At 36.3% G+C, this 19,325-nt stretch overlaps 1 protein-coding gene and 2 pseudogenes across 1 annotated transcript; 1 reads left to right on the top strand and 2 right to left on the bottom strand.

Moving 5' to 3' along the window:
- On the bottom strand, window positions 1-1,119 carry LOC148915683 (protein FAR1-RELATED SEQUENCE 5-like). Its single transcript, XM_089041976.1, has one exon. The coding sequence runs from the start codon at window positions 1,117-1,119 to the stop codon at window positions 1-3; it is 1,119 nt and encodes a 372-aa protein (XP_088898102.1).
- A 22-nt stretch (window positions 1,120-1,141) lies between these two features.
- LOC148915682 (protein FAR1-RELATED SEQUENCE 5 pseudogene) lies at window positions 1,142-2,314 on the bottom strand (annotated as a pseudogene).
- Window positions 2,315-3,615: 1,301 nt separating this feature from the next.
- LOC148915681 (flavonoid 3',5'-hydroxylase CYP75B138 pseudogene) lies at window positions 3,616-4,302 on the top strand (annotated as a pseudogene).
- The last annotated feature ends 15,023 nt before the right edge of the window (window positions 4,303-19,325 follow it).

Here is a 19,325-nt window from a genome sequence, read left to right as displayed (position 1 = left end):
TTAACAATATTCTTGGTCATCACTCTCCACATCTTGGCACAAGTCTTCTAACTCTTCATTGCTTGAATTTAGATTCATAATAATCAAGTTAAACATAAGCTTTTTAAACCTTATTATTAGAAATAGCAACAATAAAAAGTGCACAAACTTACATGGATTTGTTGATTCATTCTTTCTTCTTTTCAGATTTGATGGACAATTTCTTTTGTCATGTTGTGCTATCTTTTTGCATAATGCACACTTTCTTTTCTTCTTGTTTTGAGCCAACTCAATTCCACTTTTTATCCTTTTGGAACCGCTAATATTATCCTTCTTTCTACCCTTAGTTTGTGAGATATTGGGGTCCAAAAGCAACAATTGAGAGGAATCAATATTAGTACTACATGGATCACTTGTTGTTGAGGAAGGAATTGTTGCATGTTGAGTAGAATTTTCTGACAGTTTCTTGGACAATTCCTTTATAGCTTCCATGAAAGTTGTGTATGCCTCATTTGAAGATGCTACAATGCAAGCCAACTTTGTTGCTTGATGACACATATGGCTAAGTCGCAAAGCCTCTGATTCTTCTTTACCATCATTTGTCACCAAAATTTTAAAATCCATTATCCTAAATTTGTTTGCTTCTTGTCTCCATCTTGGAAGAATAAAATGGTCAGGTAGTGTATCTATATCAAGGCGGACAAATACTTTCAATAAATGTCGACAAAGTATTCCAACGAACTCAAAATTTTGGCATTCACACATACCTTTGTATGTTTGCAAATTTAACATCACCACAAACTCTTCATGCTCTACAAGTTTTGTTTTCACTAGGTATGCATGATATTCGTTGTCACATGGCATTTCTTCAACTTTATAGAGATTAACTTTACTCCATTCATCCTTGAACTTGTTGAAAACATTTCTAGTATACAACTTCGCAGCATGTTTCAAAAGGAATTCTCCTTCATTCACAATGCGATACTTGTGTTCTGATTCAAAATCTTCATCACTTTCTCTATCCATGATTCTCTTCAATGCTTGGTCATATTTGACAACAAACTCTCTAAGATTTGTTGTTGGTGTAATGAATCCATCAAAAAAAGAATTAATACCCTCACTACGTCCAGTAGTGTTCATTCCTGCAAAAAATATGCTACGATTATAAACAGGAACCCCAAGAAGAACGTATGTCATATAAATTGTTCAACCAGTCATCATTATCCAATGCATATTCTTTCATCAATTCCTTCCACTTTTCTTCAAATTCCTCTATCTTGTATGTTGACCGAATACATTTCTTCATGTGAATTTTGAATTTGGACTTCTTGAAATACACATGTGACAATTTTTCTGCAAACTTCTTCTTAATATGCCAGAGACATAACCGATGATGAGTGTTAGGAAAAATCTTGGCAATTGCTCCTTTCATTGCCAAGTCTTGATCAGTAATAATGGAAACTGGATGACGTCCTCCCATTGCTTCAAGCCATGTCTCAAACAACCACAAAAATGTCACCTTTGTCTCATCTTGTAAAAGTGCACATCCAAATTGTATTGATTGCAAATGGTGGTTTACTCCTGTGAATGGTGCAAATGGCATATCATACTTGTTTGTCCTATAAGTTATGTCAAATGTGACTACATCTCCAAAATAGTGGTACGCCAAGCGTGATCGAGCATCCACCCAAAAGAAATTAGAAGCCCTTCCATTTTCATCACACTGAATGGCATAAAAAAATTGAGGATTCTCAGCTTGCTTCTTCCTAAAGTAAGTAAGGACTGACTGTGCATCACCTCCATTCAATTGTCTATGTCGGACATTTCTCAAGTGGTTATAACAATCTCTATTGTTAAAACCAATATGCGGGCCACCAAGGATTGAAGGAACTTTTGCAATTGGCAAATTTTCTTCATGAAATGTTTCAGTCAGAATTTTAGCTACTTTTGGCATAACCTTATTTGACTTCATTTTCATTCTTCTTTCCGGTGTAACTGGCTTGTGATTGTGAGAGTCTTGGAAACTTGAAACTTTCCATTTGTTTGACCATCTATCAAGCTTAATTCTCATACTTGCTTTGCATCCACATTTCACTGTAGAACAATTTTTACTCGTTCTCTTCATATTCTCAATATCACTTGCGTCTCTCTCATCATTCCCTTCTGAAGCCTTATGTGACGTATTTTTGGGCATGTATTTCCCTTCATGTGCACAAACAAATTGTCTACTCGTTACCTCATCTAAACGCCTTCGTGTCTTGGAGGAAGATCGAGTTCTGATCCAGAATCCCTCTTGTCGGCCATACTCTTCATAATAGTTTCTTGCTTCTTCCATTGTGTCAAATACCATCCCAACATATGGTACTTTTAATTGTGCCACTTTCTGTTTTGGAGTACTTTTTTCACCATTCTCCACTTGAATTATCTGCTCTACCTATTGAACATATTAATCTTTCTTAATGATGCAACTTAGAAAAACATTAATACATATGTTAATGCAATATTAAATATAATGGAGTAGACTATCATACTAATTTTAAAATATAATTATTATCTTCCTATTTTGACATCTCAAATTCAAGCATCTGATTCAATCAAAGAGCTGAGAACTTGAAAGATCAATATAGGCATATAGAAAATCGATTAAAGATAATATGACAGTATGAATTGGGTTGAGGCAAAGCCAGCCAACAAGAGTCACACAATATATATGGAGCAAGCAATAAATTTTGAGTTCTACCAGAAGCATAGCATATTAAGTCTCTCATATAATCTATTAAGATATTATCAAGTGTTGAAAAGCTTACCTCCTCGATGTTGCCATCCTCTGTCATAGTGTTGAGAGAAAGCATACCTTCAGTCAGCATATCTTTATAGTCCCTTGCAAATATAAAGTTAGCATGAAAATCGTCAAAAACCAATATGAAACAACAGCATAAATAACAAAAATGAAAGTACCCATAATTGAAATCACATCAAAATCATAAAACTTTAACTCACAGGAAGCTAACTCTGGAAACTATGAATAGAATCCAGTTTTAGTTGCTTCACAGCTCTGAAGAGAGGCGAAGATTTGAAGTGGTCTATAATTTACTGAGTACTCTAATCCCCAATACAAGTGAGACCAAGATGGCTCACTGGAGTTCCACAAATCCTCTAGTCATGTCATGGCTTCTCAATGCAATTGAGCCTACAAGGAAAAAAGATAGAGGTGGAGGTTTTTTTTGGTCGCAGGAAGAGAGAGAGAGAGAGAGAGAGAGAGGGGTATGCGTGATAAAGAAGAGAGATTAGAGTCCCAAGTAAAAAAGGATAGTATCAAGAAAAGAGATTACGTTTCCAAAAAAACAAAGGGAGGAGAGAGAAATTTATTTTATTTTATTTTTAGGAGAGAGAAAATAAAATTAATGATTGTTTATTTAAAACATTAAAACTATTTGTCATGTCAGATTTAATCTCAACCATTAAAAGTGGAGTAATCTAATGGCCCAAAAATTGTGTCAAAACTTGTGTCAAAAATATGGTGCCATGGATCCGCCCCCTATATATATATATATATATATATCTTTCTCTTGTTTCATGTGAAATGTAAACAAACTATCACATTAACTTGATGGTTAACAATGTGATTGGGGACAGGATATGATGCTTGGTGGGACTAAAACAACCGCCGACACAGCTGAGTTTGCATTTGCTGAAACCATGAACAAACCAGCGGTGATGGGAAAAGCCAGGAAAGAATTGGATGATGTAGTTGGCAAAGGAAACATTGTACAAGAAACTCATATTTCCAAATTACCACACTTACAAGCTGTGGTGAAAGAAACTCTGCACCTGCATCCAATCCTGCCACTTTTAATCCCTCACTGCCCAAGTGAAACATGCACAGTGGGAGGCTACACCATTCCAAAGGGTTCTAGGGTTCTTGTTAATGCATGGGCTATTCATAGGGACCCTTCTAACTGGGAAGACCCATTGGATTTTGATCCAGACAGGTTTTTGCACGGCAAATGGGACTATAGTGGAAGTGACTTCAACTATTTACCATTCGGATCAGGCAGAAGAATATGTGCTGGGACAACAATGACTGAGAGGATGGTGGTATATACACTTGCTACACTCTTGCATTCCTTCGACTGGAAATTGCCACAGGGGGATGAGCTGGATCTTTTAGAGAAGTTTGGGATTGTGATGAAGAAGAAGATACCTTTGAGTCTCATCCCAACTCCAAGGCTATCGGATCCAGCACTTATGAGTAGCCTGCAATATTTCAAGATGTTAATGCTTTTGATGATTGAATTTCTACTTGAACTACAGTTTATATGAACTTGATCAATAATTAAGATTAGCAACTTGACCGTCTAACATCGAGAACTAATTCAAATGTTATTTCCTCTCTCGAAAATTCATGTATAGTATTGGTAATGGAAAACCTCAAGGCCTATGAGCTTCTACACATACCAAAGAATTATTGATCCCAATGATAAATGAGCACATGTGATGCAACGGTGCTTGTGCAAGGGCAAGCTCCGTATACCTGGAATTATGCACAAAAGACAAGATAAAACACTCAAATCTATTGATGTTAAGAATCCTCATATTATGAGACAAGAAGATAATGTTCTCTTTGTGTTCAATTTCAATTCTCAACAACTGCCTTGAGAAGTCTGAGCATAGTATTTAAAGACTTAATCTCTCATCCCTTAGAGCGTTTCTAGCAATAGCTCGTTGCCAAGGCAGGACAAGGCCCAAGCCCAGCATCTAAGTAATGTAATTTAGGCAAGAGATACCACCATCCTTATTTATATACTCACAAAGTACTCACAACAGCAACTAAGCAACTCTCGAATACAAATTCTCAGTGTTTACAAAGATGATTCTTCTAAGAGTGTTTAGAGATAATCTTTGAAAACTGAAAGTGTAAATTGTATTTTGCTTACAACTGAGGCCGAAGCCAGCTTATATAGGGGAAAGCAACTATGGTTACCTAGAAAGTAACTAGGGTAACCGAAAGTAACTCGGGTGGTGAAGGCAATAATGAGAGCGTGGGAACAACCCAATTCAGCTGTCAAATTTGTCTTGAGCAACTTTTACTTTTACTTTGCTTTGGCAACTTTTACTTGGGGTGAAATGTCGGGGCAACTTTTGCTTTACTTTTACTCTGTTGGCAACTTTTGCTTTAACTTGGGTGAACTGTCGGGAATCTGGACCGGGCGTCACGGAAAGCGAGGCTGCTTTAACAAGATCTGCAATCATTTCCACCGGGCAATTATTGTGTCGGCAATCGCTTAGTCGGACCTAAGTCATAGGCATCGTAGGGCTGTTGCCTTCATATAGGTGTCTTCATACCAAGATTTCTTCTTGGGCTTGGGCTTATCGCTCTGGCTCTTGCATGGGCTGGCAACTAGATGACGAGGGAGAATCATTGTCCTCATCATCATCCATTTGAGAGGCTTGATGAAGCAACTGGAGGGCAATTTCTCTGATGTCGGCTTTGGACTTTCCTTTAACTAAGTGCGCAAGTGACAGATCCAGGGGGAGATCGGAATCGAGCAGGCGTGGGCAGGATCAAGCTGGAAGGTCATTGTAGACATATTTGGTACCACAACCTCAAACTTATCCCACCATTTGGATGAAAATTATGGCGGGCAAGAACTCTGTATCAATAGTGACCTGTAAGACCATTTGAGTATCAGGAACCTTGTACCGAAAGCGAAACATCTGCTTAGGAAAGAATAGATCAACTTTGGTGAACTTGGCTTTATGGTGAAATGGCGGATGAGCGCCAAAACCAGAATCGAGAATTTCATCAAGGGCCGTGCTTTTCCCACCAATGGAGGAACCAGAAGGGAAAAGGACTTTTAAACTTATTGTCAAAATTAATGAACCAGGAATGGCTAAAATCCTCGGACTGGTGGAGGAAGATAGTGTACCAGGCTTCAATATAATCAGAATAATTATATTGTAATTTTGACGACTGGAGGGTTTTCAACTGGTAGGGATGACTACTGAAGGACTCTTGGCTTATGACTCCGTGTATGTAAAGGGAATGATAAAGGATGATCTCAGGATGATCTCGATCCCTTATCGGCTTGATTTCAACTGATTAGGTCTCAAGCAATATATCTCTATAATACTTTAGGGACTTATATGGGCTGGGAGGCATATAATGGAAACCAGGAGGAAAATAATGCTTAGCAATGGCAACTGGGTCAGAATGAATATCATAATTTGGCTCGATGATAAATAAATGGGAATTACTCTTAGGCAGATAGGGAGACGACTTCTTGAATGCAACTGAAGGACCTGCAAATGGGTCATAGCTGGAGACTAATGTGGACTTGTAACTAGGACCGACTTGACCGATTGTTGAGCCCAAGGCGGAGAACTTATTGGCAATCGAGATTGAGAGGCAACTTGGATTGGGGTGCAACAGGGAAAGGAACTATTTGCGGGAGACTCAAGCTTAGGCTGACTCATGGAAGGGGAAGATTCTGGGTGTGGGACGACTTTTGTTGGGCAACTCGGTTGGCTTTTTGGTGGACTCTTTCTGCTTATCTTTTTTAGGTGCCATTGTGTATCCTGCAAGAATTCTCTTGTAAGAAAGTCAGGAATGGAATTCTCACTCCCTCTCAAATACTCAATATCAAAATCAAATATGCTCAAAATACTTTGCCATCGTGCAAAAATCTGTTTAGATGCAATGTTCTGGACATCTTTTTCTAAAACATGTTTTGCAGATTTACAATCAACTCGGATCAAAAACTTTTGATTTAGCAAATCATCTTGAAATTTACTGATGCATAATACAATAGCTAATATTTCTTTCTTAATAGTACTATAATTATATTGCGACTGAGTCCAAACACCAGAATGGAAACGAACAATCTGTTCTGGAGAATTTGGACAGGCTCTTTGCTTAAGAATGCCACCATAACCTATGTCAGAGGCATCGGTTTCAACTATTTTGAAGAAATCAACTGAGGGTATACCAAGACAGGGAAGTGTCTTGACATGGGCTTTTATCTGTTTGACTATTTTTGTATGGGTGTTTGACCACGGAGGAGGATTACTCTGCAGCCTATCAAACAGGGGCTTACATTGTTTTCTCAGATTTTGGTAAAAGTCAGAAACATAATTAAGAGATCCTAAAAACCTCTAGAGTTGACTCTTATCAAGAATCTGATCAGGAAACTTATCAGCAAATTGGATAACTCGATCAATTGGAGAAATTTGCGACTGACAAATGTTGAAACCAAGGAATCGAATGTTGGTTTGAAACAACTTGATTTCTTGGCAGAGACAACTAGACCATTTTGTTTGACAATTTGGAGGAACTTATGCAAGTGTTTCCAATGCTGTTCTACAGACTCAGAGAAGATAAGAACATCATCAATATAGACAATAGAAAAATGACTATAAGGATTGAATATTTCATTCATGATGTTCTGGAATTCACTAGGAGCATTTTTTAAACCAAACGGCATAACATTCCATTCATAATGACCGAAAGGAGTAACAAATGCAGTCTTATACCTATCTGACTCATCTATTTGGATTTGCCAGAAACCACTTTTCATATCAAACTTAGAATAGACAACTGCTTTTTCTAATCGATTAATTAGGTCTCGTTTATTAGGTATGGGGTACCTAATCCATTCTAAGACCGAATTAAGGGGCTTATAGTTGATGACTAATCTTGGGACTCCTCTTTCTAGTTCAGCATTTTTCTAGACATAAAAAGCAGGACACGACCAAGGAGACTTACTCTTACGAATTATTTTCTTTTGAAGCAACTCATGGATTTCTTTTTTACAGAATTCCATTAACTCTTGACTCATTTGGATTGGCCTAGCTTTAGTGGGAATATTTTTCTCACTAAAGGTTTTGATATAGGGGAGACTGACAACGTGCTGTTTCCTATACCTAAAGCGTTAGGCAAATCAGAACAAATTTCATTTTTTAACTTATTTTCAAATTGTTGAATTTGCAACTGTAAAGACTCATCTTTCAATTGTTGTTCAATTCATTTAAACTTAATTTCTTCTTTTAGGAAATTCAACTGTTTGACTTTTCTAATGACCTGAACGGACTTAGAGACTGACTATTTCTGTAAGGCTCTTACGTTGTGCAACTCAGGCTTAGAAAGGAACTCAAACTTAACCTTTTCTCCTAAGTAGGTGGATATGACACCATCATAATCTACCTGGAGGGGATACAATAAGGAGATGAAGGGTAAACCTAAAATGACTTCATCAGTGATATTTTTGACTAAGACAAATGAGATTTTAAAGCAGACTTTGTTTTGGCATACATGGGCTTTTGGTATTTCGTAATTCAACTGAAAGGATTTTCCTGAAGCAGTACTTAGGATTCCCTAGACTTCTGGTAATACTTAGTAGGAATTAGACCTTCCTGGATACAATTAAGGTCGGCTCCTGAATCAAACAAGGCAACTGTGGTGAATTCAAATTTCTGGACAAATATGGTGACTTTAGAATACCATTTTCTAAAGTTGACTTGGCGAATTAGATTTACGGCTTGTTTACTATCAGAGGGTTCATCATCGGAATGATGAGGACTTTCTGACTGACTTCTAGACTCAGAAGATTCCTTTTCTAGAAGGCGAACTAAATCCTGTTTAATCGTATAATTTTCAGTTTGTAACTTGTGGCTGACCTGTTTTAACTCAACTATTTCTTTCTTTATCATTTTTACTTCTAATTGTAAATCTTGCAAGGTAATTTCTTTCTTTTTGGCAAATTTTTCTAAGGTATTACTTAGACTTACAGGCTGGGGGGTAGAAGGACTCGGGCTTTCCTGACTGATGACTTTTCTTAACTTTTTCAGATATTCAGATTTTAATTCTGGATTCTCTATTCGGCTTATTAAATAGATTAACAATTCTTCCTGTTCTTCTTGTTTAGTTAGAACAGAAATGGACTTTAACCTATTACAACATTTATCTGTGCAACCAATTTGAATTGTGGGTGAATTTGACTGTGAATCAAACTGGTCGACTCGGTCTCAGAACGCAATTGAAGACTCGGTGTGGCTTGCTTCAGAGTCTCGCAACTCCAAAACTTTGATTAACTTTTCTTTATCTTCATTCGTGATTTTCAACTGCTTAATGGTGTCTTTGACTTTACAATCAGACGCATAATGACCAAATTTTTGACATTTAAAACATTTAACTTTGCTTTTATCTTTACTTTTACTAGAGCGACTATTCTTTTGAGTTTTTGGCTTTTTAGACCAATTTTTCTTGGGAGCGTATTTCTTGCGCTTGTAAAAATCACGTGAATCATCATTATGTCGAGAAAACTGTTTTCTACGAGAATAATGGCGACTCTTACGGAGATGACTAGGCTTATTCTTTCTAGACGGGGGAAGACTGGTAAGACCATCTGTTCGCATGAAATTTCCTAACTCATACTTAGCGGATTTCCTGTCGGACTGTATCTGTTTACCAATTTTGAAATCTATACACATTTTCATGCCAACTTGATTAATTGTGCTTATAATATTACCATATGTTAAACTATCCCAATCTATATGACCCTGCTCATTACTAAGGGTGGTTCGGATCTTATGGGCAAATAGGTTTGGGAGACCGTTAACGAACTTTTCTTTCCAGAATGGTTGATTACTATCATCCCTAAGCATGACTCTAGAGATGAAGACATCTTTATACCACCTGAAATCTGACAACTTAGGGCATCTAAGATTACTCAACTGATCATGGATTCTAGCAGTGGTGTTGCTAGGGGTTCCAATGAAGTGCTCAATAATCGTGTAAAACAAAGTGTTGACTCCGTCTTCTATACCTTGACCTATTTGTTCGTCAAAGATAGGGAGACCGTCTTCATTAAGTTTTACGGCGTGTATGATCAAATTTTTAGACTCAGGGGTAAGATGCTTATCCCACCAATACCTGAGAGTATCGGTAAATCCGGTAACTAACAGGTACAATTTCAGGTCTGAAACGTGATTGGTGATGTAACTATTGGCGACCATGGACATGTGCTGCAACTTATTAAAGATTTCTTGTTCGGACAGACCATCTATATTCCATTCATATAATTTGTCGGAAGAAACTGAAAACTGGGTTTGAAAGTTTCTTTGAAAACTGGGTTTGAAAGTTTCTTTCTTCAAATTGAATGTCTGGAGGAGTTGGTCTGGGATACCATTCTTAGTTAGGCTGGTAGGGCTTATATGTCGTTCTACTTTCTTAATTCTGGGTTCAACTTGGACTTCTAGGTTCCTAAAGGCTTGCTCTATTTTGGAAATGTTACTAGTTTCGGAATCTGTTGACATAGGCTCAGACTCAGAGGGATTGACGAAAGAATCTAGTGTTTTAAGACCAGATTTTTCAGCTTTTGGTGTCAACTGTTCTAACATTTCTTCTATTTTCTTCATTGTTGGTTTGATCTTAAGAGTGGGGCTCGACTTAAGATCCTGGAATTGAACTAACGGCTTTTCAACTTTTAGCTTAGACTTGACTTCTGGGGAACTAACAATTTTATCAATTTTTGTTTCAATTGTGTCCAATTGTTTCCCTATGATAACTAGACTCTGGTTGGTGTAATTGTTTTGCTCAATTAACCTTCTACTTTCATCGTTGCTCTCAACGGCTTTAAAAGGACTAGTGGGTATAAGGCTGTTTCTATGACTGATAACTATGGTGTCAACTGGTGGGTGGCTAAACTCAACTACCGTTCTGTCTATCAATTTCCACTTTTCTTTTGTTAAAGTTTTTAACTCATTAGACATATATCGGCTTTCAATAAAATCAAGGTAGAAAATTTCAACTTTGGCTGACCGCATGTAATCTTTCCATTCACTAAAGATTTTGTCGCGGACTTCTCTATCAGGGTAGGTTTGGTGGTAACTATCTCTTCTATGCTGGTTTTCTGGGGACTTAAGGTGTTGATTAAGGCGTTTCCAATTAATTACAAATTTTTTATTAAGGGTTCTTAATTGATTATCAATTATGAAATCGGACTGGGTTGGTGACTCGGGTGAGTCAGACTTATCTTCTTGGTCAACTGGTACCTTGCCGTAACAAGGTTGGTTTACCTGAGAGGATTTTCTCAGGGATTCAAGCTTAAAATCAATCATGGCCTTTTCTAACTCTAGGTCTCGTTCTAGAATGGAAGACGAGGCAGTAAAGGAATGCCGAGTGGGGCATGCCTTACGATCGACGAGGGTTTGGTAACTGTTGCAACTGGACATTAGACTTTCTTAAAGGCTGATTTTCAAATTTAATTTTAACTGTGCCGTCTAGGTATTGTTGGATGTAGTCTAAATTGCTTAGACTACGTTGGATGGGAGCTGGTTGGCTCTCGGCAACTAGGGTCCAATCTTTTGGAAGGGCAACCTCTGACCATTTGATGGTATGAGGGACTTGGATATGGGCATCTGCAGTGTGACTCTGGATTAGAACTGTTTGGTCTTTTGGGCTTTTATTTAGGGCTTGAAAATTTATATTAGTGCCTGTAACCTTATAGTAGATTCTGTATACTAAGGCTAAAGGTTGGGTGCCTGGGAGGACATCGTAACCTTCGGTCTTAATATTCAGAGTGAGGGCTTTTAAGATGTGTGGATCACTAAGACTTACAGTGAAATCTGGGTAACAATCAAAATGAACCGGACCATTACACAGACTAGACTCAATGACTCCTAGAGCACTATCACTGAACTTAGTGAACCGGGCATCGCATAAGCAGAGAAGGATAGAGGCTTGTAATCCTAATCTGGTTAGTGGTTTGGACTGCAACTTGAACTAGACCTATATGCAAGAAATTATTACCATCAGACTTATGTTTTCTTACAGACTCAAGATTAAGCAACTGACAGGTTTCATGTTCTTTACTTAAGGCGTATACTTGTTCAACTGTTTTGACGTGTATGGTACTATTAAAACTTGAAGGCAACCAATGTTTCTTATAAATTTTTTGACTCGGGACTTTAGGGATATTCCAATCTCTAAAATCTAATTGTTCTTTGCTATTAGACTCAAATTCAAATTGTTCTTCATTAACTATCTCAGGAAGTCGACTTATATTGGTTTTAGAACTGCTTGAACTACAGGAATTTGTTCTAAATAGACGACTCATGACTACTCAAATAACTGGGTTAGACTCTGAGGAAGAAGATAAACAGTGGCTTCCTAGACTTAACCGTTTTCCCAACAAGAAACTTCTTAACCTCTCTCAGTTTTGTCTCCCACCCGCTGCCCACTACCACAGGGACTTACAGCAGGAAAAAGGACTCACGGGTCAGACCTTAGAGAAAGATCAACAAATGACTCAGAAAGAAAAAGGGAAGAAGAAGAAGACAACTGTAGAAATTCTACTCAGAAGCTTAAACCAGCCACTTGGGCGGGGATGAGTAGCAGACTTAGACAAACGACCGTAACTCTTACGGCTCTTATACCAAAAGAAAGGGGAAGAAGAGATAGAAGAAGAACAAAGGAAGGAATGCAATGCAAGCAACTGATGCAATTAAAATAATGCTTATATGAATTTAGTCAAAATAGAAATAACTGAAAATAGCAATTTTATTTATATACTCACAAAGTACTCACAACAGCAACTAAGCAACTCTCGAATACAAATTCTCAGTGTTTACAAAGATGATTCTTCTAAGAGTGTTTAGAGAGACTCTTTGAAAACTGAAAGTGTAAATTGTATCTCTTAAAAGCCCTCACTCTGAATGGCTCGTTTCTAGCAATCTGACTGTCTCCTTGATGAGCATCTAAGTAATGTAATTTAGGCAAATGCAACTCTTCCACCAAGTTGTTCAACCCCACAATTTCTGTTAACTCTTCTTGAATTTTTCTCATTTCTTCTGGATTTTGCATCAGCACAGTCATCACCCATTCCATTGTTGTTGTAGTGGTATCACTTCCACCCACGATAACGTCCTATAAACAATTCAAAACAACTTAGTAATCAAAGAGGGGAATTCGAATTTAGAACTTCTGTTAGTATGAAATTTGTATTATCATTTCCTAGACTCTAGTATAGGTTGAAAATTAGTGTGTGAAGAATTGTTAATATACGTTTTGACACAACTCGTTCAACCTCATACTTCCGAGGCATGACTTGACCGATATGAGAAACTTTACTTCAGGTAAATCCTAACATAATCATGCATTCAATATAGGATTCCTAGTTGGAGTTATTTTCAATCAAGTATTTTTATTTTAATCATATTTTTAATAGGATTAGATTTTATCTCTTGATATTATTTCTTACTTGTTTGGTCTAATTAATTTGTTTAGGTAGATATTGTTTTAAAAGATTGGTTGTAATGGAAAGTCATTAGGTTTCTTCACATGTTGCGTTAGTTGGCGTCATCACATAACATGTGAATGGAATTAGAATTTATATTGATAATTGGATAATTGTTTGGCTGCTATGTTGGCGTCTTAATGAAGAGACCTTTTTGCATGATGTTTAGAAGTCTTAGTTGAATTGGTTTTGTGAATCCTTGTTGCATAGGAAGTGTACTCATTTGGTTTCTCTCAATTGAGAGAAACATGTATGGAATAAAACCATTGTTGTTTCTTTTGATTAGGTGCTTTTCAACATATTGGTTTTTCTTTGAAAATATTGAATCTATTTTGAGAAAGCTGATGTGCTTATTTTCTTATATAAGTCATCAAGTGTTTCTTGTCTACTTGGTGATTTATCAAATCATTTCTTCATTCATATTGCATTCATATGCATGTCGGTAACTCATACGGTTTAGGGCACCAAGACTGTGGTGATGGTTTTTCTCTGGCGAGCTTGAAACAATCGTGACCTACTGCATTCAACATAAGGAGTGTCGAAGATCATCCTCATGACAGAAGTTGAGTTACGAAAAAGTCGGTAAACATTATCAAGAATGTATCTAGGATAAGTGTGTGAGTACTTCTTGTAATCATCGTTCTATAGTGGATTTGTGTTGGACTGTGGAGACTCGTGGATTTTCCCTAAAGGTGGGGTTTTACCACGTAAAATAATTCTCTGCATGTTCTTTTATTTTATGCCCAGCACGTTTCAGGATTGATAAGCCATATCAATCCTGCTACTGAAGTTTAATTTTTGTTTATTGATTATAATATTAAATTGGCATATTCACCCTCCTCTAGGCATTTTTAGTCATCCTATAAGTATTTTCAACTTCTTTCAATTTTAGTAATGAGAAGTACACAATTACAAGACAAGCTTGTTAGTCACCCTAATAAACTTAATATATATGATTCATGAATGTCAAAACATTTATTCTAGTACGACATTTTTCTTGAAAGTGAATAATATGAAGAAAAAAAGGTCCAATATACTTGAAGTTTTGATCACGTATTTGGTATTTGTACATGCATAGAGTTTCAACGGAGAGATTTCTATTTGAGGGACACCTTTGTGGGGCTCATCTAGATTGTATTTTTATAATCCGATCTGTCTAGTATTTAATTATTTCTTCAAATATTATCTCTGTAAAAATTACTTGAATTTGATATCATTTGACTACTCAATTGATGGTTGGAGTTTTAGTGTTTTCTTGAACCACTTGAATCAACTATTTTGTTGACCACAAACAATTAGATGTCGTAATGGTTTTCAATTTTACTAATTTCTTGTAAGAATACTCTTTGAATGAACGGCTCGGATTGTTGTTTCGGACCCTACAATGTGTCTCTCAAATAAAACTAAACTACCTATAGGCATAAATGAGATATGGATCTTATCTCTACCCCAAAAAAGAAAAAAGAAAAAAGAAAAAAGAAAAAAACGAAATGGATATAGTAGGCACCGTGAGCAAGGCCTTGAGTTCTTGCATTGTGAGTGTTGCACTCCAACAAGTCCAACACACACACACACATATATATATAGGAACTTTTTGTGTTTATTTTCAACTCCACCGGATTGGTTAAAATTTTCAAATAAGTGCTATATATCCAGAAGAAAATAGCAGGAATTTCGGGCAGAAATGGTTTTAATGATTAAGATAAGACTTTCTAGGAAAAGATGAATAATAATCACAAGTGCCAAATAGTTTTGGTCTACATAAGTATTTCTGGCATAAGTATTTCTGGCAAGATCGGCTACATAAGTATTTCTGGCATCGGCTACATCGGCTACATCGGCTACATAAGTATTTCTGGCATTATTTGTATATTATTTATTAAAATTAGGACCATTATTCGATTTATGGCAGAGTCTTGATTCTTTGAACTGCATATAAATTTGTTTCTTTATAGCGAGGCCACATTTACGATTGCCACGTGCCTGTAGCAGCCCAACTGACAAGATCGACACGAAATGATATGCCTACATTTTAAAAATGCTAAATCAAATAAATACACTCCGACTTATGTTGATGCAGATATACGAGGCATTACAATTTATGTAACATTGGGATCGATGACATTAATAAGTTCAATGTAAGAGTACATTCACTTATTTGTCATGGTAAAGGGCAAGGGGAGGCAATGATTGTTACTATTTATGTGAATAGTGGCCGCCCTTGCAAAAGTCAAGGTGCATTTCTACTCATTGCAATAACAAATGGCAAATACTATTCATTTTTAGGGGTTTTTTTTAATTTGGAGAAGATTTTCAGTTCCCATATGTCAATATTTATTATAAAATTCATATCTCATAATTCGAATGAATTTTTCAGATAAATTTTTTAGATAAGATTCTCGATTGCCACGTGTCGATATTTATTGTAAATTTTAAATTTTAAATTTCAGATAAGATTTTAGGACCAGATTCTTAGATGCCACATGTCGATATTTATTATAAAATATAAATCTCATATTTCGGATAAGATTTTCATCCCCTAAAATCGTACCACATGTCATCCCAATCTTTTAAATCTCTCTATAAAACCAGAGACTCAGCTCATACATCTCACACCAGATCATCTCTATCTTTTAATTTCTCAGATTTTATATTTCATACTCCACTCTAAATGTCAGACATGAGGAGATACATGGAGAGGCCGAAGCAAGAAATTAAAGAAAGAATGCGTAGACAAGTTGAAGGAAAAAGGGTGTAGCAAGAAGAAGATAAACAAGTTGCCATGGTAGTGGGTTTGCTCTATCTATCGAACCAAGGCTGCCGCCATGGTTTACAAGTCACCCATGGCTCGAGCGTGGATAGATATAGGTATTTTAATTATGCTTTGGTTGTGGTTTTATTTATTTATTATGTTTTGTTTGATGTCAATATGTTGAATATCAAAGTATTTTATTGAATGATTTCTTTATTCACTCAAAGAAAAGCAATACAACTACTTAAATAAAAGACAAGAATTACAACTACTTTAATACACATTAAAATACAATTAAATAAAAGGCAATCAAACTAACTTAATGGTTTTGATCATTTAACCAATTGGTGTTGTTAGGTCCATCGTCACGGAAAAGTCTTCTTCTCATAACATCTATTTGTTCTAGCTTCCAAAATTGTTTTGTTTCAGGGGACATATGGCTTGTATCCATGGCCATGGTTTCCCCATCCTTCTTCTCAATGTCTTGTTTGTGTACATACTCTCTTTCTCTTGCATATTCTTCATTCATTGTCTTTTCGTCCACATCTTTATTCTTGTCTAATTCAATTATAATGGTGCCATTCCTTGCAATTTGCTACAAAAATTTTGCAATATCATTGCTGGAAGTACTCCATCTCTTCGCCTTCACCTCCTTTCGACCAATAGGCCTCGGCTCCTTTTGGATTGGTGAGTCTTGACTCACTGGGGAATCCAAAGGTGAATCTGATGCTGTTGAATTATAGAGTGGTGTCTCGTTCAACACAACGGTCGGACCCGTGGGAATAATTCTGAATTGTTTGCAATTTTTCACCACCTCCCAACATTGTTGATGGTTGAAAGATTTTTTGCCTTGTCCAATGGTACCGAACCACATTTGTGCTTGCATAATCTATTAAATTTTTTTTGGAAATGCAAGTAACATTACAAAAATATTGCAAATGCAAGAAATATTAAAAAGAATATTGGAAATGCAAGAAACATAAATAAAAAATAAAAAAAGTCAAAATGCAAGAAACATTAAAAAAAGAATATTGGAAATGCAAGAAACATTACAAATAATTAGGACATTAAATTTAATAAAACGGAAATTACAAATAATTTACATCATTGCCAAGATTTTTGCCGCTTCGATGGTTGTCCCTTGCTTTTGCCAACTCATCTCTCTATTTCTCCAACTCTTTATTCAAAATTTTCCATCTACTACCCAAGGCCATTTTCGTACGAGTCGAACCCGATCTTTCACAAAATACGGCATGAATTTTTTTCTACATATCACAGAATTTCATCTCATTGCCCGTGACCGGACAATGAATGACTTTGACCCAACACTCACACAATAGAACATCATCCATGGTTGTCCACGTTCCTCCGGCTTCGATGGAAGATGTCATAAGATGGTGAATAAAAATGAAAATTGAAAGTGAAGAAAATTTTGTGTAGAAAGTGAAAAATAATAGGAGAAGAAAATGTATGAGGATTTGGTGTTGAAAGTGAACAACATTAGTAAGTATTTATAGAAAAAAAATTCCATAATTTTTTGGTAATTTTTTTTTTTAAAAAATTCAATTTTTTCCCAGTTTATTAAGCAAAAAGCGAGTTGTTGGATTTAAAAGATCGGAAGCGACGAGCGCGCCACATGGCTTATTACCGTTGGCGGGCGTTAAGGTGATGCCATTGGGCTCCATCTCATTGGTTCCACAGGGGTTGGCTCGGTCAAGTGGGACCGCATGACTTGCCCAGCAAGCTTGGCCCACCTTTGCCTGTTAGTGCCACGTCGCGTAACTCAATCTACCACCATGGAGGCTACATAATACCAAAAGGTTCAAGTGTTTTTCTAAACATCTGGGCCAATCAAAGAGACCCAAGTGTTAAGATTTGGAGGGGCGGATTTTTGGCCACTAGCAACATTGATATCGTGACTTAACCACTGTTTAGTAGGTGTGGGGTCTTATACAAAAGGCCTTGATGTTATTAGGAGTGGAACCATTTAGTATATGAGACTTTCTATTTTGTTAAGTTTCAGATGTGGGACTCGTGTATTCTTCAATACTCCTCACGTGGGACCACTTTTTATTGGACCACACGTGCAATTAATTCCACATCAGTCAACCTTTTTTATTATTTATTTATTTATTTATTTATTTTAATAAATTTGGGTTTTGTTTGATTTTGATTCAATTTGGGGTTTTTTTTTTGTTTGATTTCAGTTTGTTTTTTATTTGGGTTTAATCGGGCCTAGTCAACCAACCTAACTCTGATACTATGTTAAGATTTCAAAGAGACGGGTCATCGGCCCACTATCTATTGGAAGTTTGACTGAAATTCAAGAACCTTTGTCCCACATTGGTAGAAAGTAGAAAGAGTGAGGTTCTTATAAGTGTGGAAGTCTGCCACAATAAATAAATGGAAGTAAGTAAAAGCAATTTGGGCTTCAAAAATGATTTGGGCTTTGAATATTATATAAAAATATATAATATTTAATGGTCAAAAAGATGGGCCTTGGGCCTTGGGGCACTTTCAGATTTAAAATTATTTTTTGGGTTTCGAATTAATAATTTTTTTATTAATTCGGATTAGTTTCATTAACTGTTTTCTAACAATTGTGACTCTTCTGATAAGGTTTCAGAAGTTTATTTAAATCAAATAAGACCTCATACGTTCAATATAGAAAAAGCATTCACAAGCATCTCATCTTGTCTGAGAGGAAAACAAACAACATTCGCCAGATTCTAAGTCCGAGTGCTAGGGCTTAGAATACAGATAGTTGAATTCTGGGAGGCAGTCACCTGTAGAACTTCAAGCACCTAGAAGGGGTGAAATTACTGTCTTTAGGACATTGTATCAAATCTGCAAGCCTCTATCTCGAGTTCAAGTCAGTTTCATTTATTGTTTATATATTGTATTCTGTATTACAGTTTATTATAAATTCTATTTATATAATTGTTTTAATTAGTCACTGATTGTTGTTTTTCCAACACTACCAACAACACCGATATTGTCCTCAACTTAACCACCTACAAAGCCCAATAGGTGTGAGGTTTTATCACAAAAAGTCTCGGTGTTATTAGGAGTTGAACCATTTATTATATGAGACTTTCTATTTTGTTAAGTTTCCAATGTGGGACTCGTGTATTCTTCAACACCAAGTATGTGGGAAAGTCCCATCAAAATGAGGGGCTACAGATACATAAAATAGGAAAAATGATGCCACGACAAATATATAAAATAATTGAGCAAGGATTAATGGAAAAGTTAATCACTATCTTGCCAATTTCCTTAAATCATGTGGTTTTCTTTTA

The sequence above is a fragment of the Prunus mume genome, linkage group LG7, assembly GCF_029339155.1.
Source record: "Prunus mume cultivar Tortuosa linkage group LG7, ASM2933915v1, whole genome shotgun sequence".
In the NCBI taxonomy this organism is placed as follows: domain Eukaryota; kingdom Viridiplantae; phylum Streptophyta; class Magnoliopsida; order Rosales; family Rosaceae; genus Prunus; species Prunus mume.
This window is presented reverse-complemented; position numbering and strand designations above follow the sequence as displayed.